The sequence below is a fragment of the Bubalus kerabau genome, chromosome 4 (genome assembly GCF_029407905.1).
Source record: "Bubalus kerabau isolate K-KA32 ecotype Philippines breed swamp buffalo chromosome 4, PCC_UOA_SB_1v2, whole genome shotgun sequence".
NCBI classification, from domain to species: domain Eukaryota; kingdom Metazoa; phylum Chordata; class Mammalia; order Artiodactyla; family Bovidae; genus Bubalus; species Bubalus kerabau.
The window spans coordinates 28,502,893-28,528,273 of record NC_073627.1 but is presented as its reverse complement, the minus strand read 5'-3'; the positions used below and the strand labels follow the sequence as shown (position 1 = coordinate 28,528,273).

The window sequence follows — 25,381 nt, the reverse complement described above, 5'->3', positions numbered from 1 at the left end:
AGTCCCTTGGACATCAGGGAGATCAAACCAGTCAATCCTAAAGGAAATCACCTGAATATTCACTGGTAGAACTGATGCTGAAGCTGAAGCTCCAGTACTTTGGCCACTTGATGTAAAGAGCCGACTCATTGGAAAAGACCCTGTTGCTGGGAAAGATTGAAGGCAGGAGGAGAAGGGGATGACAAAGAATGAAATGTTTTGGTGGCATCACTGATTCAATGGACAGGAGTTTGAGCAGACTCTGGGAGTTAGTGAAGGTCAGGGAAACCTGGTGAGCTGCAGTCATGGGATAACAAAGAATCGGATCCAACGGAGTGACTGAGCAACAACATATGTATATTTTACTATAATAAAATTTTTTAATGTGATATGGGTAAGAATAGCTTTCTAAATAAAGAGAACTGAAAAGATTTTTTAAATGTTAAATGCTTAGTTTTTAAGTGTGTTAATATCTTAATGCACTATATATACCTAGGCTGTATTAATTTTTAATAGTGGCAGAAATTCATATTTGAAATAGAAATAGTGATAATTTAAAAAATTTTTGCTGACTTGTCAGAATTATATTTTGTTGTTTTTAATCTCATTAGTTGGCTGCTTTCAGAACTCATATTAAGAACAGAAATACATTTCGGACTTTTTTTGTTTACTTGTGCTTGCATTAATTATTATTTTTGTTGCATTTAATATCTTAATTTTTAAACCACTTTCTCAATTTGTGAATTGAGTTTAAATTAGTTTAAATAAAACTTACTTACTATCTTGGCAGTGTATTTGCATAGATATTTGTCTCACCTTTACCCTTATTTCAAACCTATAGTTACCTTAATAGAGAAATGCTACTTATAGAAGTTTACTGAGCTATTTAAAGAAGGTTTATCTTGTACTTCAGGAGCCCGAGAAACAGACTACCCTGCAGGAGAAGAGCTTTCAGAATCTGGACAAGTAGACAAAGCATCTTTATGTGGAAGCATGACAAGCAATAGCTCAGCAGAGACAGACAGCCTGTTGGGAGGCATCACAGTAGTTGGTTGTTCTGCAGAAGGTGTGACAGCAGCTGCCACTTGCCCTAATACCAGTGAACCTTCTCCAGTGATGGAAAAGCCGCCGGGTATGTTTGTCCTCTTTAGGTACCATCTGTATAGTGTCTGAGCCTGTCCCAGGTGACTCATTGTGGACTTAACTTAGATTTTAAGTAACAGGGATGAAAGAGCTTGAAAGAGGATGCTGTGATGATTGTTAAATGAAATCAAGAATCCTTAATTTTATTACATGGAGAAGAGGGTAAGAGTGTAATTCTATAGAGGGGGTTTTGGTGGGGGAAGTGATTGGAAGAAAAGCTCAAACTTGGAATGGTTAGCATGCTTTATTTATTTTTTAGAAAAGGAAACAGAAAATAGTGAGACTGATGAAAATGTTCCAACAGCAGAAGAAGCAACGGAAGCTACAGAAGGCAATGCAGGATCAGCTGAAGAGACGGTGGATGTCTCCCAAACTGGCGTGTACACAGAGCATGTGTTTACAGATCCTTTAGGAGTTCAAATCCCAGAAGACCTGTCACCGGTATATCAGTCAAGGTATAAAAATGGGTAAACAACTTAGGAAACCAGAGTGCACATGTAAAAGGAACCAAAATGATCTCAAGCAGCCAAAATATTCCTACTAATTGACATTGTTGTGGCAGATTTAGATGTTATTACTTATTCCACTATGTCTTCATCTGTTCCTTACATTGCATTCTCTCTAGACATATTTTTCCCCCATTTGCTCTCTATTCCTTGCAACTTAAAAAAATCTTGCTTATAAAGTATATTAGTCAAAATCCTTACCAGTCAGTGGGGATTAAAATAATGAGTTATTAACAGAATAGAAGACAGTGAGTACAGTTTTTTTAAAAAGCCATACCAAATATCTATGGGTTTTTAAAAAATTGTACTCACTGTCTTCTATTCTGTTAATAACTCATTATTTTAATCCCCACTCCTACACCCACTCTATCCATAAAACTGGCCATTTAAATTTCCCATGTGGGTTTTAATGACCTTTTGAATTTAGATTTCTGGCAAGTGTTTTATTAGAAAACAATTTGTTTCAAACTTTTCCTTCAAAAGAAAGAGTTGTTTAATTTCCTTTCTTGTCTTCTCTAGGCCTTATAGAAAGCTGATAGGGGTCTAAAGTCATCTTTTTAGACTTACTGATTCATTTGTCTGTTTTGAATTTGATAGCCCAGTTATGCTTTTTTTTAAAACTAAATGTCCTCTGACAGTCCAAAGAAATAATGTGTGGGGGTAGAATAAAAGCATGTTTCAGCTTACTTATTTTAGAACATTGTTTATAATTAACCCTCCTGTGTTTGTCTGTGTGTGTGTGTGTGTGTGTGTGTGCGTGTATGTGTATGTATGTGTAGTTTTAAAACAAACCATCTCTCCTCCTCCTATCCCCACAGAAGAAACTCATAAAATTCAAGATAACTATGAGGGAGAACTTTAACTTTAGTCTGGATATTAACTGCTATATTTCGTTACTGTGTCTTATTTCCCTTATCTATACCTTGAGCCTCCTAGTATGTCAGTGTTACTTCTGGTACAATTGCTGCAATATATGTATTTATATACCTTTCTTTCTTTCTTATTCTCCCTCCCCTCCGCCTCCCATTGCCTTGCCTGCCTGCCTTCCCTCCACCCTCTCTCCCTTCCTTTCTCACTGTCTCTGAAATGTTTAATATAATCATTTAACTTTGGCTTTACTGGAATTTATTTTTTAACAATACACTAAAATGTAGAAATTATCAATTCCTGAAAACTGTAGCTAAACACAATAAGATTTTTTTCCTTTTGTCCCACCTTTTCCAGTAATGACTCAGATGCATATAAAGATCAAATATCAGTATTGCCAAATGAACAAGACCTGGTGAGAGAGGAAGCCCAGAAAATGAGTAGCCTTTTACCAACTATGTGGCTTGGAGCTCAAAATGGGTGGTAGGTATCAACTCTTTAAATATTAGAAATCTTTAGTCTTTCACTTTTGCTTTAGAAATCTTAAGATAACTAAAATGTGCTACATACAGATACAAACAAAAAGTGCCTATCAAAGTGAAGAATTTTATATACACACAGTTTTGAAGTTATATTGCAACTACCTCATAAATTGGACTTGGACTTGCATTGGTTCTGAACGGTAAACCGTATGTTTGTCATAGGATAATCCCTTCATGTAATATTCTTGGGAAAAAAGTAAACTTTAAAATCTGGGTGATCTAAAAATAGGAGATCCTGAACAACAGAAGTTGTTCAAGAAATAAAAGGGATTAAAAAAATCTCTGGCCGCAGAAAGGCCCAATTTTAAACATAACTTCTGGGAAAACAAGGACAAATCACAGTCCAAAAGCGTAGGAGTTGATAAACACTACAGGACTTCTCCACTCTGTAGTAGTGTCAAGAGTCTCACAGACTTGTGCTTTTCCTAAGGTTAAACAAGATCACTAGTGCATCTTTCCCATACAGGACTAATACTACAAAATGAAGGTTTGACATACATTTTCTCTATGAAGGGTCAGACAAGAAATATATCAGGTTTTGTTGCCTTATGATCTTTGTAGCAACTTCTTAACTATGCTGTTGTGCAAAAGCAGCCACTGCATTGACAATACCTAAGTGAACTGGTGTGGATATGTTCTAATAATAATAAAACTCACGAACACTGAATTTCATATAAGTCTTGTATGTCATGAAATACTCTCCTTTTGTTTTTTTTTGTTTTTTTTTTTTGTTTTTCCAATCATTTAAAAACTGTAAAGAGCATTTTTAGCTTGCAAACTGTGCTAAGACAGGTAGATGGCTGGATTTGGCCTGTGGGCCTTGGTTTGCCACTCCCTGATGTAAATAAACCACTCTGGTGTCAGAAATTTTTAGCTCAGTGTAGTAGAAAAGTAAGAAGACTGTTTTTTTTTAAAAGATTGATAGCCAAGGATTCTGAAGAATGTGGTAATCTGAAACCAACCATGCATTAGTTCTGGCTTTTCCTTCTTTTTATGTTTCTGTTTGCTTAAGCAGCTTATTTCTCTGCCTTAGGCCTATCCTTCCCTTGTTTTGTCCTGAAATTTTTATGTTACTCTTCTTTTCTTTTGAAGAAACTTTGTGTCATTATTAGATATAAGCAACTACTTGATGTGTTCTCTATGCCTTACCAGTCTTGATTTTGTTCTTGCAGTTTGTATGTCCATTCATCTGTAGCCCAGTGGAGGAAATGTCTCCATTCTATTAAACTTAAAGATTCGATTCTCAGTATTGTGTAAGTTTTATTTTAGAAATTCTTCCTTTGAAAAATATGTATTTTGGTATAAACTAGATTCTAAGACTATTAAAGTTAACATGCACTTCATGACTAAATCAGTATCCATGTCTTTTTTAACCCTCTTTATGAATGAGATTGAAACTAGGAAATAAACCAGATAATTTTAAGTAGAAGAGAAAACTTGCCAGGTTGATTCCTCACTGTACTGAGAGTTCTTTAGTCTGTTGGCGAGAAAACCAATTAAAACCCGTGATATTTGTTTTAGAATATTCTTTATACTTTGTGAATATGTTGATTGGGTGATTGATTTACTAGTCCTTTTCTGTATGTTGACTGTGAAAAGTCAGTTTGTCGCTTAGATCCACAGAGCTGACTCTTTCTACTCAAGGTGTGTGCCCCTGGTCTGTGGACCTTTTGTCTGCAATGAGAGGAGGTTAGAAAGTGAAACAGCTGAGTCACCACACATGCTTCCTATTTAGTCCAGCCAACATTTTCATAACGAGACTTTCTTCAGTGAAGAAAAGAATCTGTTCCTTTAGATTCTCCTGTAAGCTCCTGACAGCACAGATTGGTCTTCTGAGGACCTCTGAACTAGTTCAGTAGCATGTGGTGTCTTCTGTATTCCCAAATGGAGAGTTCTGAAATCCCCTTTCCTGTTTGCAGACACGTGAAAGGAATTGTGTTAGTGGCCCTAGCTGATGGGACCCTTGCCATCTTTCACAGAGGAGTTGGTGAGTTTCTATGAATATATAACATGTGCCCTGATTTGTTGCTTTGCAAGAGCATTTTCAAACAGATTGACCTCTATGTTTTAAAGAAATGATATTTCATAGGAGAAAGAATAAAGGTTTAAACTGAATACTAACCGTGTATGAAATGAGTAAATATGTGGGTGCTTGACTGGAGGCATACATTAATCATACACCTCAGTGAAAATTTGTTTACCATACTGAGCAAATAGTCCTTAAGGTCCTCTTAAATAATGTGCAATGGAAGTATTTATTTGTTTTCTAGTCATAGACCTAATTTAGTGAGAGGATATGGTTTCTTTTGTCCAGTATTTTAAAAGTAATTTGCATTCACTTACATTTGGAATGTTCTTGAAAAGAATTTTTAATTAGGTAAAGTTTAATCATTTTCTTGTCACGTTTTTTATAGTCTTCCCCTTTAAAGCAGTGTTTCTACCATATGCAGACAGAAGGTGTCAGAAAACTGCATTGAGTGAATTAAAGAAATTGAGCATGTAATTCCGTAGTACATGTATCATCCAAAAGTGATGTTTCCTTCCTACTAGATTGGTGGATCGGGGAAATATAAAAATATAGATCCGACATGAGACTTTGGAAAAGCCTTGCAAAAATTAATTTTTTATTTTATTAATTAATTTTTGCAAGTCTTTTCCAGCGTCTCATATCTTTTGGCAACCTCAAGAAATGTGAGGTAGATGATACTTAGGTGCCTAGAGATTTTTGGTTAGTGACTCCATAACGAAAAGAGAGGCCTCTGTTTTATGTTGTTCAGGGCCTTTATAGACAGTATCTGAGTTTAATCCTCACAGCAACTTATGAAGAAAATTCTATTGTCATCCTCATTTTGTAGCTGAGGAAACTGAGGCACAGTATTTTAGTTACTTGTTCATGGTCACTCAACTAGTGAGTAGGAGAACCTAGAAAAATGGAATAATAAATATTTTGGTAAACTGAATGCAAAACTGAGCAAGACAAAATACATTTAATAAGGATAAATGTAAAGTCCTGCATTTGGGTTGCAAAGAGTAGATGGAGATTTGTGTGAAGAGTGACAGTTACCTAAAGGGTGACATTAAACTCAGTACAAGTTAGTTAACATGCTAAACCTCATAGAAATTAGTGTCCAGAGCAGGGCTGATGATCCTGCTCCACTCTGGTAGAAAGATAACATGAAATGGATCTGGACAAAATGGAGTTAGGATGAAAGTTCCATAAACTGATGTGTCCAGAACACATGCCAGAGATGCTTGGTTTTGAAAGGAGAAGACAGGGCTGTAGCAATGAAGTGAGACTATAGATTTATTCTGTGTTTCCATTAGGCAAAACTATAGATTAAAGAATGATTATGTACAAGAAGGCAGACTTTAGCTGAGTATGGGGAATATTTTTAAGATAATTACAGTTTTCTTAAAATGAAACAGCTGCTTTGTGAGGAAGTATGTTTTCCTTCACTGAAATTATCAAGCAAAGCGAGCTTACAGTGGTTGGTTCTCATTTGTAATGATTTTCTTGTCATCACTAAAGTTATGCATAATTCCTAAAGCCTTAGCAGTGAGTTGCCTTTGACTTCTATCTAAGAAGATACATCAAAAATGCAAGTGAGCCAGAGCAATATTATGCCCAAAATAACCTTAAATTCATTCTCATACTTAAAATACTTTTGTAAACAGGTAACTTAAAAATAACTTATCACATCACCTCTGTTGAGAGCAAGGGGGTCCAGGTAATGGGTGGCAGGTTGGACCATATGATCTTTGAGGTCTCGTCCAACTCTGTTTGATTTATATCTGATTTACAGATTTAATTTATAGATTAATATCTGTAATATATGCACTGTATATAATTACACTGTGTGTATATATATATGTGTAATATATACAGCTTGCCTGGGATTAATATCTGTAAATATATACTGAAATACATGATATTTGGGGATACTTTATTAATAAATTTAATTACACACCCAAATAAAATATTTCTTGAGTTAAAATTGAGTAAAAGATGGTATACATAAACTAATAATCTACTTCTTATTTTAAAGATGGACAGTGGGATTTGTCAAACTATCACCTGTTAGATCTTGGACGACCTCACCATTCCATCCGATGCATGACTGTGGTACATGACAAAGTTTGGTGTGGCTATAGGAACAAAATTTATGTGGTTCAGCCAAAGGCCATGAAAATAGAGGCAAGTTAACCCATGTTTTCTGTACTTACTGAATTTATATTACCTGAAATCCCTAAGATTTAATTATTTTCAGCTTTTTTAGAAGTTGTTTTCTGAATCTTGTGTATTTTGAGGTACCTCAGTGATATACTGGATGAATTCTCAGCTTTCTATGGTACTTTATCTCTCTTGCTGCTTTTGACTATGAGTATGGGAAGTGATTTTTTTTAAAGGAAGGAAGATTCACACATGAATGTCTAAATGTATGTCTGAGTATCTGTAGACCCATACGTGTATTGCTTGAATATGTGGTTCTTGAAATGTTTACTCATGTAGAGGTGGTTTGGGAGGAGAACTCTCAAGTCTCCCCCACTACTCAGTGTGTATTCAGGCAAATCCATATATACGTCACAGACTGAGGAATAATACTGCAGTGGGAATTCGTTGTAAAAATAAAAACCTCTTAGCATGGTTGTCTTTATTTATTTATTTATTTTTTATTTTTAAACCTCAAACACTGTATTAGTTTTGCCAAACATCAAAACGAATCCGCCACAGGTATACATGTGCTCCCCATCCTGAACCCTCCTCCCTCCTCCCTCCCCACACCATCCCTCTAGGTCGTCCCAGTGCACCAGCCCCAAGCATCCAGTATCGCGCATCGAACCTGGGCATTGTTGTCTTTAAAAAGTTTTGCCACAGTATATAAATTTATTCTAATTGTTTAAAGAAAGAAAAATAGTAGGAAATTTTTAAGGTGGAAGTTCTCTTTTTATCCCAAATCCTGTTTACAAACCTAGAAGTTCCATTTGGTGTTTATTTTTTAGATATATTCTTTACATGCAGGTATATGCTTACATATACAGCACAGTAGGTTCATTTTTGTTTAACTATAAATAGGATCTTATTTTGTGTATCGCTCTGGAACAATGCAAAATCTTGAGGTCCAATTCAGTCTTTTTGTTGAATGCTGTTACATAGAATGAATGTGTCAAGATTGCTTTCATAAGTTGATAGTCTACACAACATCCTTTAGTTCTTTTTTCTTTCTTTTTTTTTGCAGTATGGGATAATAGCAATTGTGTATATAAGAGTAAACAATATTTAGGCTCCTCTTTTATTAGGTAGTCTGTCAAATTATTGTGCACATTAGCACAATTTTTAAACACTAACTCCTAGATAATTAAAGTAACATTGTGATTGAACAATCTTTTCTAGAAATCATTTGATGCACACCCCAGGAAGGAGAGCCAAGTGCGGCAGCTTGCCTGGGTGGGTGATGGCGTGTGGGTCTCCATTCGTTTGGATTCCACACTCCGTCTCTATCATGCACACACTTATCAACATCTGCAGGATGTGGACATTGAGCCTTATGTAAGCAAAATGCTAGGTAAGCGTCCAAAGCATTTTATCTTTGTCAATCAAAGAAAATGGTTTATTTTTAAATGATTTCAAATGCTAAGTAGAACCAATGAGTAAGTTGCCTCAGGAATAGTAATCTCTTATCACTGAAACTGTTGGCAAATGATCCATCTACCCTATGATTCTTGACAAAAACTTAAGATCATTTTTGACTCTTTCTCTGTTGTTCCCACATCTAATCCATCAGCAGGAACTGTCGAGTCTTACCCCCAGAATATCTTAAACCAGTAATGCCTTTTTTTGGCCACACCACAAGACTTTTGGGATCTTAGTTCTCCAGTCTGGGATTGAATCCATGGCCCACAGTGAAATTGCCAAGGCCTAACCACTGAACCACTAGGGAATTCCCTTAAATGAGTTATGTCTTTATCTCTACCACTAGTCCCATAGGCCAGGTCACCATCCTTTGCTCCTCAGATGACCAACAACCTCTATCTTTCTGTCTCTACTCCAGTCAGTTTTCTACATAGTAACCAGTGTGCAAATATCACCATGCCATACCTCCATTTATGTAATGCCAGCCATGCAGAATATTCTTTAGGTGAGATTTTTTTTGTGAGATTATTAGAAGACCTTAAATGGTATGGACAGCTCTCCTTGCTCACTCTGGTCTGTCCACACTGACCTAAAGTCAACAGGTTCCTTCCCATTTCAAGGCCTTCACATGGTGCTGTATCTTCTGTCTGAGAAGTTTTTCTTAGTCCCTTTGTACTTGGCTTTCAGGTCATGTCTTATATGTCACATCCACAAAAGACCTTTCCTCATCTTTATTTCAGCTTTATTTAGGCCTTCTTATACTTTTTCTTCATGGACTTATCATTACTGTGATTATACGAGTATCATACTGTCTCTCCCCCTCAGAACTAAAGCCCATGAAAAGGGGGCTTTAGACTATCTCTGCTTATTCCTTGCAGTATACTTAGCACCAAATCCAGTGCTGTTAGGAACATCGTAGATGATTTCTTTATGAAGAAAGGTTGAACTACATCAGTGGTTTTTAACTTTTTTTGGAATCGTTGCCCTCAGAAAACCTGATGATTGCTGTGTGCCCTCTTCCTAGAATCACACATACATAAACATAGATACAAATCAACTTCAGGAATATATTTTGACCATTGGTTAAAGATCTCTAGCTTAGACTGTTTAAGATTCCTTCAAACACTGCAATTCTGTGGTCATACTCTGATTTCTAGTAAGTAGAACTTATGACTAAATGTTATCTGTCTTAAATATATTAATATTACCTGTTTAATAATTTTGCTTCTCAAATCCCTGAAAATAGGATCAGTTTGAAATTTCCTTGAAATTAAAAAGTGCATTAATTCTGCCTAAATTGTATGCATATGGTACCCTAAAATTTCTAAGTTACTTTAGACCCAAATATATAAAAAGGAAAGAGTATAGGTTTTGTTAGCAAAGATCATTTCTTAACCTATGCAAAGAAATTTAAGGCAAGCAAGAACTCTCTAAGCTTATAAAACGGAAGAACATTTAATTTCCCCAATCTAGTAAATTGTTTTTGTTGAGCTTTTTTTTGGTTTTGTTTTGTGTTCTGGTTTATTTGGCTTGGTTTTGCAGGTCCTTAAGTAAATTCTGCATTACATTTCCTAATCCACATCATCTTCCTTCTGAATGATGATATAATGCTAGCCACTTTTACAGTTTTCTTTTTCTATTAGCCATGAATTGTCAGATGATATTGATTGATAGATGATAGCCATGAATTGTCAGATGAATTGATAGATAATAAAGTCAAATGAGAGTTGATCTTGATTGATGTGACTTCTGGAAATATCCAACCAGCTCTGGTCACAATCCTCTCTATTACATTAGTCCAGCTGCTCTGAGGGACTTGGAACCTAAAACATCATCTGCTCTGTCTTTTCAATAAAATGTTTTCCCTCCTTCCAAACAGGTACTGGAAAACTGGGCTTCTCTTTTGTGAGGATCACAGCGCTTATGGTGTCTTGTAACCGTTTGTGGGTGGGAACAGGAAATGGTGTCATTATCTCCATCCCATTGACAGAAAGTAAGTACTTTTTAGGTAACCGTCACAGAAGAGTTGTGGGGAATAGCCTTGTCTGAAATCCAAGTGGAAGGAATTGAGCTAAATAATAGAACTAAATTGGCAAACCTGTGGTAATTCAGAAAGTCAAACTGATGGCAAAGATCTAACTATTGTTCCTTCACTTTTTCTGTGAAACTTAGAAACTCTAGCAAATGTATCAGGACTAACATTTACAGTTAAAAGTTTTTCATTTTGAAAAACTGTTTTTCTCATTTTGGGAATCACTGTATTATCTATTTCCTTAAATAATGGTCATAGTCCGTTTTTCTTTCAACCTTATTATACTAGTATTCAGAAACATTTCTACCAAATATCCTAGTTTTTTCATACCTCTGTGGCAATTAGTTTAGAATATCCCATTTAGCTTATGAGTTGTGGGAGACATTTCTTACTTAGGACATCATCAAACACTGACTTTAAGAGATAAGCTATCTTGTATTTGAAAAGAATGTGAACAAAATGTACTTCGTATGTTTTTCATACTGTGTTCCATTACATTGATCACTCATTATGTAAGTGATTTTGTGTTGCAGAATTCATGGGCAGGATTTGAGAAAATTGCCATAAAGTAATTTAATAAATACATCAGAATTTAAAACGATTTGAAAACACTACCATAAAATAACGTAATAAACACACCAGAATTTTTAGGAGAAAGGAGGAAGACTGGATGGTGTTACATTTTGAGCCTTTAAAGAACCTAAACTTTTGTTTTCCTCCCTGACACTGCATGGCTTGCAGGATCTTAGTTCCCCAGCTGGGGATAGAACCTGGGTCCCCAGCAGTGGAAGCATAGAATCCTAACCATTGGACTGCCAGGGAATTCCCTAAAGAACCTAAATTCTTAATCCCAGCTGTATTTTCTTTAAAATTTTTAAAATTTAATTAATTTATATATTTTGGGGGCCTCCGCTGGGTCTTGGTTGCAGCGTGTGGGCTTTTTTATTTGTGACAAACTACTCTCTAGCTGCAGTGCTCCGGCTTCTCACGGCAGTGACTTCTCCTGTTGCAGAGCACAGGCTTTAGAGTATCCGGGCTTCAGTAGTTCCAGGAATGGGCTCAGTGGTTGTGGCACAGGGCTTAGTTGCCCCATGGCATGTGGAATCTTCTCAACTTGGAATCAAACCCATGTTCCCTGCATTGGCAGACATATTCTTAACCAGTGGACCACCAAGGGAGTCCCCTCCCCCCCTCCTTTTTTTTTTTAATTAAAAAAAATTTTTTTTTTGGCTGTGCGAGGTCTTCATTGCAGCATGCAGGCTTCTTTAGTTGCCCCACAGAATGTGGTATCTTAGTTCACTGACCAAAGATTGAACCTGTGTCCCTGCATTGAAAGGCAGATTCTTAACCACTGGACAGCTATTTATAAATCTATGTGTTTAGACCACTTCTTATATCTTAAGAGATTCCAGGATCCCCAGAGTTCATTTCAGTTCTTTATAGATGAGAGTTCCATTTTGGCATAGTCATTTGCACAGGATTTCTTCAAGAAAAGGGGGGAATATTTGCAATTAGGAAATGCACCCCAGTAAGTTCTTATTCATTAAAATTGCTTTATAATTAAGAAAAGCAAAATCACAGTAAACAAAATTGTCCTTTCTGAGCAGCGATGTTCTTCAGAGGCTTTGGTAAGAACTTTGTATGTTTCTTGGTATTATACCAAGTTGGATTTTGTTTATTTAATTAGGAGCTTTGAGCTCCTGAGTTGCCAGATAGAATATGCAAAGAGTGGCAGCTCATAGTAATCCTTCTCCTCCCTGTCATGCACCTCTCCATGTCCCCTTTCCTCCTTTCTCACTTTAGCCGTAATCCTCCACCAGGGACGTTTACTGGGGCTGAGGGGTAAGTTCAGATCCTGAACCACACTCTTCTTCCTGGCTTCTCATGGCCACCGTGAGGCCATTCTCACGTCTCTAGATACCCTCTTGAATGTTCCTAAATGTCATCCACTTGCAGTCACTGCATTGCAGCAGGTGTTCTTTTGTTTTTTAATATTTGTTACATGGCCACCAAACTACTGCTCAGCAGCTTAGTCTATTTATCATCTTTTGTTGCAGCTGAAATTTCTGTCAGACTTTGTTTTCCCTCCAATAAAAAACACGAAACCTCTCTGAAAACTGTCATTAATCTACATTGTTTACTCTTGTTACCAATCATGTTTCTTTCATTCACTTACTGGCACATGGAATGGGGTGTTTTGTGAGTCTGGTCATTCTAAAATAATTTAACCAGCCATCAGTCTGGTGTAAATAAAAGCTATTTTATTGTACTGGATGGATCCTTTTAAGCTCAGCTTTTTACTATCACACAAGGGAAGTATACTTAACACAGGGGAAAAAATGAAAAGATAAAGTATAAAAATTCTGCTTAAAAATATACCTGTTTACTTTAAGCTATATAACTGGTTAGTTGTCTAAAATGAGGATTAAAAAACAAAATGGATATACCTGAGAAAGCTGTTTTAACTAAAATGATTTTTTAATTAATAGATGTGTTTAGAAAGTAAACTTAGTGCTAGACCGGCAAAATCCCCTACTCCATTTACTAAGATACTTAAAAATAACTAGCATGCTATGTATCTCTTTTTTTTCCAGCTTTGTCTTGAATTGGTATTGCTGCTCTTGTTTTATCTCAACTGGCTGTAGCTTTTAGATAATATAAGGATTAACCAGTAACCTCTTGCATCATTACTATTTTCTAGGGGAAAATATTTGGTGTTTGGTTTTTCTGTTGCAGCGAATAAAACATCAGGAGCATCGGGAAATCGTCCTGGAAGTGTCATTCGAGTATATGGTGATGAAAACAGTGATAAAGTGACGCCAGGGACATTTATACCCTATTGTTCAATGGCACATGCACAGCTTTGCTTCCATGGGCACAGGGATGCTGTGAAATTTTTTGTGGCTGTCCCAGGTGAGTTAGAGTACTCTGTTGAGAAACTGCATGTCCAGTTGACTGTTGAACAATGTGCATTTGAACTGCATGGGTTTATTTATACAGATTCTTTTCAGTAGTGAACACCACAGTACTGCATCATTCCATGGCTGGTTGAATCTTTGGATACAGATTGTGGTCATGTAAGAACCGTGACTATGGAAAGCTGACTATTAATTTTACTCAGATTTTTGACTACACAGAGAGTCAGTGCCCCAACTCCTGCATGGTTCAAGGACCAACTATAATTGTCTGTCCCTCTATCTAGTCTAATACTAAGTACTGGAATTACAGATAATTCCAGCATAATCCTTGAAATGGTCTATAATGGAGATATGAATAAAGTGCTATAGAGATACTTGATAGAAGCTATTTTAGAATCTCTCTTCCACCCCAAAAACAAACTTGATTTTATTTAAGAGACTTCTTTCATTTTGAAAAGCAGTAGTATTGTTTTGTCACTGCAGAATACCAAGAGTAGTTTTGACCTCATAAAGGAGATTTCTAAGAAGCCCTGTCGTCAAGGCTCTATTTCGTAAGAGATGGAAAATGTGCTCTAATACCTTTATCAGTGTTGTGGCAAAGAACAGAAATAGTCTGGGGGTCTGGGCCTTTGCCACTTGGTTGGTGTGTCAAGCAAGTTGCTTAACCTCTGATACTCATTTCTTTATTTCCTAAGTGGGTGTGATTAATAGCTGTTAACCAACCTTATTTGTTGTAAAGATAAATGAAAGGGCTCTGGGAACTATAAAGCACCATCCAGATGAAAAGTGGCAGTTATGATGTCCAATGGAAAATGTCCCTCGAGAATAGTAAATGATGTTACTGATCATCTGTAAGCAGGACTTGTGTTTTGGATTTTTTTTTTTTCCCCTGTAAGACGCAAGTTTAGGAGTTAGACAAAGTTTAAATCTGGCTTTGCCACAGCAACTATGTGATGTTGGACATGGTGTTATCTCAGTGTATTAGTCAGGGTTCTGCAGAGGAACAGAACCAAAAGGGTGTGGGGTAGGGAGGGAAAGAGGAAGAAAAAGAAGGAAGGTGTGGGGAGAGAGATTGATTTAATTTAAGGAGTTGGTTCATGTAATTATGGGGGCTGGTTAGACTGAAATCTACAGGGCAGGCTGAAGACCTAGGAAAGAGTTAAGTGTTTGCAGTTTAAGTCTAAAGGAGGCAGAATTCCCTTCTCCTTGGGAGACATATCTTTTTCTCTTAAGGCCTTCAAATGATTGACCCACCCACATCTGATAATTGATCTACTCTACTCAAAAGTCCACTGATTTAAATGTTCATTATATCTAAAAAATACCTTCACAGTAGTATCTACACTGGAGTTTGACCAAAATGTATGGAGCCTAGCCAAGTAGACACACATAAGATTAGCCACCATACTTTTTCCCGAGGATATTCCAAAGATTAAATGATTAAGTGTACCTAGCTGGCACATGGTACCCTAACCAGTTATTCACTATTCCTAACAACATAGTAATGAGCTTCCTGAAGTATATGTGTAATATTTTTGTATAGTTATTTCCTCAAAATAAACTTTTAGAAGTGGTATTGCTGGTTACAGGCTTTTCTTGCTTTAAAAAAAAAAAATGCCATAGAGACTCATTTGAGGCTCCTTTATATTCTTCTAATCTTACTCCCTTCCCTCTTTTCTGTTCATCTATAACCACTATCCTGAAGTTGACATGTATTCTTCTGCCCATGTTTTTGTATTTTTACCACATTGGGACATATCTATAAATAATACAGTATTTTTTATATTTTTGAACTTAAGTCTTATGTTGTACATATATTATTCTGCAACTTGCTTCTCATTTTTGAGATTTGTTAATATTTATACATAAAAATGTAGTTCATTAAAACTATCCTGTCCATGTCCAACATAAAGTAATTTTTTATAAAGTGTATCACATTGTGGGACTATGTCCTGGTAGCACCTTGAGGGATGGTCTGTGTAGTTTGACCAAAAGATAGCAGATCTGTCAAGAAATCACTCCATGCTCATAAAGATTATAGTGTGAATAATATTTCAAGATTTCTGTCATTTAATACTTAAAGATTCTATCTTAAAACGTAAATGTTAGAATTATATATTAACCAGTCATTTTATTTGCATCATCTAAATTTAAAATAATATGTACTATTTTTAAGTATGAGAAAACCTTTGGATTTGAGTTTTCACGTGGTGGCTCAGATGGTAAAGCATCTCCCTGCAATGCAGGAGACATGAGTTCAATCCCTGGGTCAGGAAGATCCCCTGGAGGAGGAAATAGCTACCCACTCCAGTCTTCCTGCCTGAAGAATCCCATGGACAGAGGAGCCTGGCAGGCTACAGTCCATGGGGTTGGAAAGAGTCAGACATGACTGAGCAGCAAATAACTTATGGATTTGAAATTAATTCAGTTATTAATTATGAATATCCACATTCATAAGGCTTAAGTTGAAGACTTTTCTCAATCTCTTACGTAAACGCATATGTACCCTGCCAGAGGAGAGCGCTTTTCACTACCCCTCAGATAAAATGATGTAGGTTATAATCTGAAGCAGACAGCCAAGACCAGCTGAGCAATATACAGTTCTCATATTGGATTCTGGACATGTTTGTGCTTTGGGACAAAATAGCTTTACTTTGATTTCAGATTGGGCTTCCATGGCCTTATAGCTGTTTTCTCATCATGCAGAGGCTTTTATCAGAATGTACTTATTATGTTGTTCAGTTTTCTGAAAATACTCAGGAGATAATGAGTCTCTCCCACTGTAATCCTTGATAAATAATATTTGCTTGCATTCCTATATAAACAGGTCAAGTCATCAGCCCACAAAGTGGCAGCAGTGGTACAGATCTGACAGTTGACAAAGCAGGGCCATCTGCACAGGAGCCTGGCGTCCACACACCCTTGAAGTCTGTGCTTGTCATTAGTGGAGGAGAGGGCTACATTGACTTCCGAATGGGTAGGTCATTGGTTCTGTGGGCTCCATTTCTACTGTTTTGTGATGTGGATTTTCACTCACGTAAACAAGAAACTCAGATACGTGATTTCTAAGGTTTTCTTTGAACCCTTTACTTGGATTTTATATTTCTTCTTTTTTTTTTTTTTGCTACTTTCATAATTTTTTTTCTTTTTATACCAAGATGTGTGTGTTTGAAGGAGCATTAGAAAATAGCAGGGTTTGGTCATATATTGAGGTGTATGTGAAGAGCTTATGGAATCAGAAGGCCTTAGGGAAATCATTCAATCTCCCAGAACCTCAGTTTCCTCACCTGCAAAGTGGAGAAATAACAGTATCTCATAAAGGGTTGTTTATAACCAAATTCATTTCATTTGTTCATTCTCTCATCTTACAAACATTAATTATCTGCTGTGTGCATGAGATACAAAAACAAAGTCTCCCTCCAGTAAATTATAGAACATGTCAATAAATTACAGTGTTACAGATGCCCTGATAGAGAGCAGTCAGTTCTTTCTAGGAGTAGGGGAAGAGGGAAATAAAGAAATGATGCTTGAGATGACTCAGCACTGAAGGGCATGAGTCTAAAGAATTGGGTTGGGGATGATATGGGGAAGGCTGGGGAGACTGGCATTTCAAGGTAAGAGATAGCTTGAAATGTGAAACTGCCTTAATTAAAGAAAAATTATTTTAAAATGACTAGAGCATGGAGTAGAAGCAAATATAAATCTGACCACCAATCAATCCAGAAAGGGAAGGGAGGGTCTGGATTATGAAAGGCCTTTTATATACCTAATTAAGGAGTTTATACTTTAAAGCAAAGGAAAATTATTGGAGAACTTTAGAGGAGCAATATGATTATATTTGGGTATAAATGGATTGGAGATATAAGACTAGAGGTAGGAAAATGGATTAGGAAAAAATAAGTGAAGAAGGTAGTAACAGTAGGAGTAGACCAGCACAGTGATGGGGAATTGGTAACTGACGGTGTGGAGAAAGAGGGAGTGATCTATTTACTTAGCAGTAAGGACTCTCAGAACAAAAGCAGCAGATCTGGTGGAGAGAGAGGAATGAGGACAGTGTTAGACATGTTGACCTTGGAGCACACGGAAGCTGGGAGTTGCCTAGGTGGAAGAAGTCCATGGGGGCTTTTAGGTATAAGAGTTTTATATCTCAGGAGGGAGGAATATGGGGACTCTTGGCATACAGTGGTGCTAAAAATCGCAGGGGTTGATTAGTTCATCCAAGAATGTGTAGGGGCCAGAAGAAAAGATTCTAAGATAGAACCCTGTTTTAATACTCCACTCAAAGAATCATTAGAGTTTATGAAGGGATCTAAGAAGAAATGGCCAGAGAAGTTTAAAAGAAAATACAGAGAATTGATGGTTATGAAAGTGTTGTGCTTTGTAAACTATAAAGCACTGATATATATTTATTTGCTATAAATAAAGAAACCCTTTGGACTGGCCTAAAATCACAGTGATTGAAAAAGTTTCTAAACATAAGGCTTTAGGGAATATAATGTTGTAGAGTTCAGTTATACTTCAGTTATAAATTCTGTTAAAAAAAGGAATATTAAAATTTAAGGTCACATTAGGACTTCCCTTGTGGTCCAGTGGCTAATAATCCACCTTGCAATGCAGGGGATGCAGGTCAGTCCCTGGTGGGAGAACTAAGATCCCACATGCTAAGGAGCAACTTCTGAGCCTGCAAGCCACAGCTGGAGAGTTGATGTAAAAGGCTTATTGACACATTTTAAAGGCAGGATTTTTAATGTTATGTTTAGCAACAATGATGACAGTAGGAATGGAGAATACCTTTATAGAGACGGGCTTCATTTGGCTGGATGATTTTTGGAACTTTTTCTTCCATTGCAACATGGTAGTTGGAATGTAAAAATTGCTTTACTGTGTATGTCAATATCTCTAGGCAATCCAGCCTGAAAAGCAGAATTTGTTTTAAAGCATGTGAAGTGTGTGTGTGTATCTGATTCTTTGTGATGCTATAGGCTGTAACCTGCCAGACTTCTCTGTCCCTGGGATTCTCCAGGCAAGAATACTTGAGTGAGTTGCCACTGCCTCCTCCAGGGGATCTTCCCCACCCAGGGATTGAACCCACGACTCCTGCATTGGCAAGCGGATTCTTTACCACTGAGCCACCTGGGAAGCCTATCTTAAAGCATAGGTCAATTTTAATAGTAAATATGCTTTTTAAAGAGTTTCCCAGGTGGTGCTAGTGGTAAAGGACCAGATGCCAATGCAGGAGACATAAGAACTGTGGGTTTGACCTGGGTTGGGAAGATCCCCTGGAGGAGGGCCTGGCAACTCACTCCAGTATTCTTGTCTGGAGAACCCCATGGACAGAGGAACCTGGCGGGCTACAGTCCATGGGGTCACAAAGTTTTCGGATATGATTGAAGCAACTTAGCACATGCACGGACATGGTTTTTTAAAATTGAATTTGATATTTTTTGTTCCATTTCTTTTTTCATATCCTGTAATATTTTAACAATGAGAAATTGATCTCAGTAGTCTTCTGCAGAAGATAGACAGTGAAGATTCTGACTCGTGGCATTTCTTTTACTGTGTTCTCTGAAACGGGCAGCAGGCAAGTTTTATGTGTGCTGCAAATGTGCTCACCATAAGTCTATGTGCATCAGCCTACACCTTCGATCTTGTCCTTAATCTGAGTCTCCTTATCATCCACCAGGTGATGAAGGTGGAGAATCAGAGCTTCTTGGAGAGGATCTTCCACTTGAACCTTCTGTCGCCAAAGCAGAAAGGAGTCACTTGATAGTGTGGCAAGTGATGTATGGTAGTGAGTGAACCCATAGGACACAGATGGCAACAGGGAAGCCATCTCTTCTGCATGGTTTATTTTCCCTTTATTTAATGGTCTCTTTGTGAAATAAGTTTCACCACATAATGTGTGAGCATTTGTTTCTGTTAACTTTATGCTATAAACTCTGTCCTGCTGTAGCAGTACAGGAGCTAGCTGTTTTACTGCCCCAGTGTTATAGGCAATTTCAGTATATGATGATCAGATCAAAGAATGTTTACTTTCTGCAAACTGGCGAATTTTAGAAAGCAATCCAGATGTGGTTTACTCTTGCACAGTTAATGTCACTTACTTCATTTGATGGGGTCACTTTTTAGCTGTCACTAATAATGGAATTAATGGAAATACTTGATATATGAAACTGTACCATTAAGTACAATAGTAAAGTTTCTCCCAATGTATTATAAAATTGACACAAACTAATGTTAGGTGGATTATCAGGATTTATCTAAATGTCCCTAGAGGGCTAAAAGCTAACTGTAAATTACTCTAACTTTCACTTTCAAATCTGACAAATCTTGTTTATATGGTATATAAAACTTTGTTTTCATCAGATTTTGCGGGGGGTGGGGTTTTATATTAAAGAAATTAAGACTACACTATTTAAATAAAAATTTCTTGTTTCTGACTTATTAGAGCTCTAAAGTTTATGAGGCCTGCTTTTCTGAATATTCTACTTGATTTTTTGTTTTTGAGACTGGTGTCACTCATTTTCATACTGACATATTTGAAACGTTTATTATTTAAAAGGCTTAGAAGATGCACTTCAGCAATGGAGGATTTTTTTTTTTTAAAGGAAATTGTGGTTTGGATTTCTTACACCAATGGATGGTGGTGGTTGGATGAGTTTTTTTCCATGTAGAAATTTCACTTGTTTACCAGTTGTTCTTTGACTGCTCTTACCAGTTAATAAGAGTAAAGCCTTAGTGGTGATGGAGTATGGCCTAATGAACTGAATGAGTGATTTGATTAGCAGTGGTTTTTTCTGTTCTGTATAAAACTATATAACTGCCCATACTTGATATTCTGTACATAAATGACATTTAAGCTTTTATGCCCTTTTGAGATTAAAATGCCATTTTCAAAGAAAACTGAAAGAGAAGCCAAAATAGCATAAAGTAAAAGTTGACATTACATCTTTTCACTCACAATAGAGTGAAAAATAAGAGTCTGGGTTTAACTGACTTTCTTGTTTAATAAGTTTTAAAAACCATTAAGCTATAGTTTTTCTTCCCCTCTCAGACTTCTTGAAAATGTATGATTTACCATTATTAATCCATCAGTTTAAGCAAAATTAAACATAAGTTTAAGTACTAATTTAAAATATAAACTTATAGGACAAAGGCGCCGCCCCCGCCCCGCCCCGCATCCGAAGGACTGCTTCAGGAAAAGGAAGCAGCAAAGGTCTCAGATTGTCTCAGCACCCTAAAGGACCAAGTACTTTACTTCTGAACTGTGGTGGAAAGATATTTGTAAAAAGTACCACCAGTGTGTTTTAAACATATAGATGATTAGCCTAGATTATAAAGTACATAGGATTTAATACATCAGAGGGGGCCTTTGGATACATTTGGTCACATGTCTAGAAGCACATTTTATACACAGTACAATTTTCCCACTTTAGATGACTAGGAGGAAAAAAATTCTTGGTAAAAGCTTTAGGAAAAGGATAATTTTTTAACTTGAACTACTTAGTCACTTTTTTCAAGCCACCAAAACTTAGGTCACTTTTCCATAGCTTATAAGTTATGTTTTTACTGATACTTTATTTTAAATCTGAGCCATTGTTGGCAGTACCTTAAAATAAAAAATCACATCATTAAATATTTTGGGAGAATGTTGTATAAAATTCACAAAAAAAGAGACAGCCAAATGTTTGAGAATTTTAATCCCAAGAAGTAAACATCCTAGAGTCAGACCCCACATGCTGTTCAGTCTTTTACATGTTTCTATGACTGAATGTAATTTAGGAAATCAGGAGTTAAAAATGAAAAATGCAAACATGTTACAGTGGTTGTTTATTATTGCTCTTTATAAACTTATTGGCTTTAACTTAAGGAATATAGGTGTGTAGTTATTTTATCTAAAGCTGTCAGATGTCTGTGGCCCTGTTAAACTTCAGGGACTAGAGAGAGTCCAAAAATGCCTATACAATTTGTTTTAAGAGCTTGTCTTTATATTTGTAATTTCAGTTCTATATTTTCTACAGATTGCTTTACTTCCACCTTTTCTCCAACAATAGGTTTATATTCTTGTAGTGTTCACTTTGGTCAAGGTGGTAACCTTTGGTAGAAAATGCCCAAATCTAAGTTTCTGCAAGCAGCGAGCAGTTGGTTTAAACTGCCTATAGCTACTACATCAATGGTAGAGAAGAGGCTTGAGTACCTTGGGTTGGTCTCTCCATGTAAGAAGAAATTACCCCCATTGGAAGAAATAAGGAATACTGAGGATTTTCTCATTTTGTTACATTTGGCTTACGTATGTCATTGAACCATGTAAAATTGCCGATATTCAACCATTGCCGATCTACAAAAATGACAGTATCATATGCATCAACCTAACACTTACTGCTCGATGCAGGTTAAAATCCCTGTGAGGCAAGGGGAGAAGATTCTTTAGGAACTCAGTTTTGAATGTTTTTTTTTTCTCTTAACTCATGTGGATCTAAAATTTAAAAATAGGAATGAATGTCTTAATAACTACAGCTTGTTGAGAGTGTGAAACATTTTGAGCACAAAATATGCAGCACATAACTTTTCACATGAAGTGTGTTGCATAGAAAAGGTTAAAATACATTCTCTGAGTTGCTGTGTTGTTCATTTCTTGTAAAGGTCTTCCTTCATTTGAGATTAGAACCTTTAAATGGCTGCCTTAGTGACAAAACAAAGCAAAACATTGTCACATAATCAGTAACTGTCCTAAAGAACGTGTGTCTTGCAAATGATGTAGAACTGAATATTTATTTCCTTGTGAGTATTATGACCATTACCAAAGGATTCAGTCAGATTTAGGGCTCTTCTTAATGGATCATGTTGAGACAGGGACTCATTTTGGTCCCAGTTTGTAAAGGGAAGAGAAGAGAGAATTAAATGTGGAAATCATAAGTGCTTTTCTAACAGGGTTATGCTATTTTGTAACACTAAATGTCTTTTCCTTTTTAAAAAAAAAATAAGTTTTTATTATTAATTTTGTCATATATTTCTCAACATTATTTTAACTGTTTTATGGTCTGAATTTGTCTTTTGTCCTAGACATTTTATTTGGAATTTTATTTGCCTCTATAATCTTAAAAATGGGTTCTAGAGTATCCCACTTGCTATTTCTTTAGAGGCTGATGCTTCATTTCTATGAGCAAAAAGCTCATTTGGCAATGTAGTTATTTCAATATTTATTTCTATTATGGAATCCCTGGGGTTCGGAATGTAACTTTGTATATGAAATATATATATAAATATGTATATGAAACATGTATGAGGAGTGTGTTTTGTTTTGTTTTTGCTTTTCCCAGGGGTCTGACCTTGATTTATATTTGAAATGCCCAATCATCCCCCATCAAACATGTCATTCCAAGGGTCAGGATTGTCGCCATTTGGCATCGGCTGAAAGTGAGCAGTGAGGAATACATGAAGAGCATGTTTGCCTAGCTCATGTGTTTAAGTGACAATGTGAATAATAGACAGTAAGGCTTTCTAGAAGTGTGGGTATGCTGAGTAACAACCCACACATGATACTGAGGCATTTGCCAGATGACTCAGTAATAAGAGGAAGGCTATAACGTAGATGTTAATACAGTGTGCTTATTGTGATCCGTTTGCTTGAGAGAGACTCTGGAACGAAGGGTGATTATAAAACTAATCATGTGGTAGCACAATGTGAACCCAGTGCAGTGGTATGTAGTCTAATGCCGTGTTCTTTGTTTATAAGAATGTGGGGTTCTAACAGGATAGTAAAAACTAGTCCTGATTGCCACGTTAATAGAACAGTTCATAGTCGGTGGCACATCCATCTAGCCAGTGAGGTTGGATGCTCTAGAATATAACGAACAGCCTGTCTCATTCCTACTTTACAGGACCTTACCTAACTGCCCCTTGGTACTTTGGGGCCTGCCCAGTCATTGTTTTGGAAGCTGATTTTTTTGAGCCTCATTTAGTCATATTCCTTATTCAGCCAGTCTCTAGTGAGAGACTGGAGTAGCTCAGTGCAGGACAGCAAATGTTCATAAGAATTTTGTTGGAGGAACAGGACGGAGCCTGGAACTGTAGCCTTCAGTCCCACACAGTGCTGAGATTGTCTTTCAAAACTTAATGAAAAGATACTGCCTAAACGTCCAAGCTCTACCTCACTAGCCCCGAGGCCTCTCACACTCAGTGTGGGCAGGAGAGCCTTGGTGACTACAGAAGCATGAACTTCATCCTCAGCTCTCAAGAAGGTCCCGGGTTTCGGCCAAACATGCACCTCATTGGGCTTCACTGGCTCAGCTGGTAAAACATCCGCCTGCAGTGAGAGAGACCTGGGTTTGATCCCTAAGTTGGGAAGATCCCCTGGAGAAGGGAACAGCTACCCACTCCAGTATTCTGGCCTGGAGACTAACATCCATGGGGTAGAAAGGAGTTGGACACGAGTGATCAACTTTCACTTTCATCTTCAGTTGTAGCCGGTATGTTAGGAAAGAGAGAGAGCTTCTCAGAATGCCTTAAATATTTGGTAATTAATACAGTTCACGTTTACAACTCATTTCCTTTAGAGACAGTGGTATAATGGGAAAGAAGGCAGTAGACCTGAACAGGCCCTACCCCTACTGTGACCCTTAGCCTCTCACTTCAACACAGTACTCCACAGCCATCCACAAAGTCATGAAACTACTCCAGATCCGAGGAATTGACTGTCTTATGGGGTCTGGGCCCAGGCATCTACTGCTTTAACATCTTTGGTTTGGACCTTAGTTCTCATGTGTTAAAAGAGGGTTGGTTTGTCCAGGTGATCGTAAAAAAATCCTAGCTCTAACCTTTCTGGCTCTGTGACCCTGGCTCTAATTTGTCTTGGTATGTTATGTAGAGATACTAACCATACCGACTTGCAGGTCCAAGGTTGCCCAATCTCAGTAGAATTCAATTATTTTGAAAATCAAATTCATTAGAACATCACTATACAAAAGGAGGCAGTTTAGCTCCTTGCTTTTATGTCCAAGCAGAACATTGGCTCCCACCCACAGACAGAAGGTAATTATGGTTTGGTTTGAGGCCTCAAGGCAGAAGGTAGACCAGCTCTGCAGGCAGCAACTTCACAGAAAAGCTGCAATTCACAACCAGGCCAGGAGAGGGAGGTATGGCCAGAATCATCCAGAAGCTAGTTAGTTCCAGAAGTGAATTAGTGAGTATTTCCTTCTTCCTCTAATCTCCAGAGTATCAGAGTACTGATGTGTTTGGTAAAACAGTTACCCGGGTGATTCTGATCCTTTTAATTGGGATTAGCTGCTTGAGAGGAACTCAAGCAGCCCAGCTAGATTCACAAACAGCTTCTTCATTCTCAGCACATGGTGACTTGCTGCAGGCTCACCCCAGACTCAACGCAATGCTCTTTTCCTTTTTGATTTATGGATAACTGAAGTTAAGGGCACTTTGCTACATTAAAAGCATAAAGGGAATAATATTTCACTCCATTAATTTGGTAAGGCTATTCTTTTTTTATAGGAAAAAAAGCTATAACCCTTTAGTTGTTATGGCTAGCTTACATAAGCATAACATCTAATCGTTTTCTGAAGGTGTTTACTCCATAAATTCGCAGGTGAACCACAGAGCCACCCTTTGGAGTGTTATACTTTGTCCTCAGGTGATCCAGAGGCCTGGCCAAAGGAGACAACTGACCCATTGGTAAACGGGTCTAAACTGAGATGAGTAAAGGCCTAGGGTCCTCATAGGGAGGTATACAAACCAGATTAAACTCTGCACTG

The 25,381-nt window shown here is 37.1% G+C and overlaps 1 protein-coding gene across 6 annotated transcripts in view; it reads left to right on the top strand.

The window, feature by feature from the left end:
* The window catches only part of SPAG9 (sperm associated antigen 9), a 151,045-nt gene extending 128,147 nt beyond the window's left edge, over positions 1-22,898 (top strand). For 3 of the 6 annotated variants that reach the window (XM_055576215.1, XM_055576221.1, XM_055576220.1), the window contains 12 exons: positions 893-1,111; positions 1,382-1,577; positions 2,853-2,978; positions 4,210-4,290; positions 4,957-5,024; positions 7,084-7,232; positions 8,430-8,601; positions 10,549-10,662; positions 12,505-12,543; positions 13,438-13,614; positions 16,447-16,596; positions 19,303-22,898. In XM_055576215.1, coding sequence (XP_055432190.1) covers positions 893-1,111; positions 1,382-1,577; positions 2,853-2,978; positions 4,210-4,290; positions 4,957-5,024; positions 7,084-7,232; positions 8,430-8,601; positions 10,549-10,662; positions 12,505-12,543; positions 13,438-13,614; positions 16,447-16,596; positions 19,303-19,418 — 1,607 coding nt within the window. In that variant the 3' untranslated portion in view covers positions 19,419-22,898. The remainder of the gene's footprint in view (positions 1-892; positions 1,112-1,381; positions 1,578-2,852; positions 2,979-4,209; positions 4,291-4,956; positions 5,025-7,083; positions 7,233-8,429; positions 8,602-10,548; positions 10,663-12,504; positions 12,544-13,437; positions 13,615-16,446; positions 16,597-19,302) is intronic. The other 3 variants (XM_055576219.1, XM_055576218.1, XM_055576217.1) reach the window with 3 other exon arrangements.
* The last annotated feature ends 2,483 nt before the right edge of the window (positions 22,899-25,381 follow it).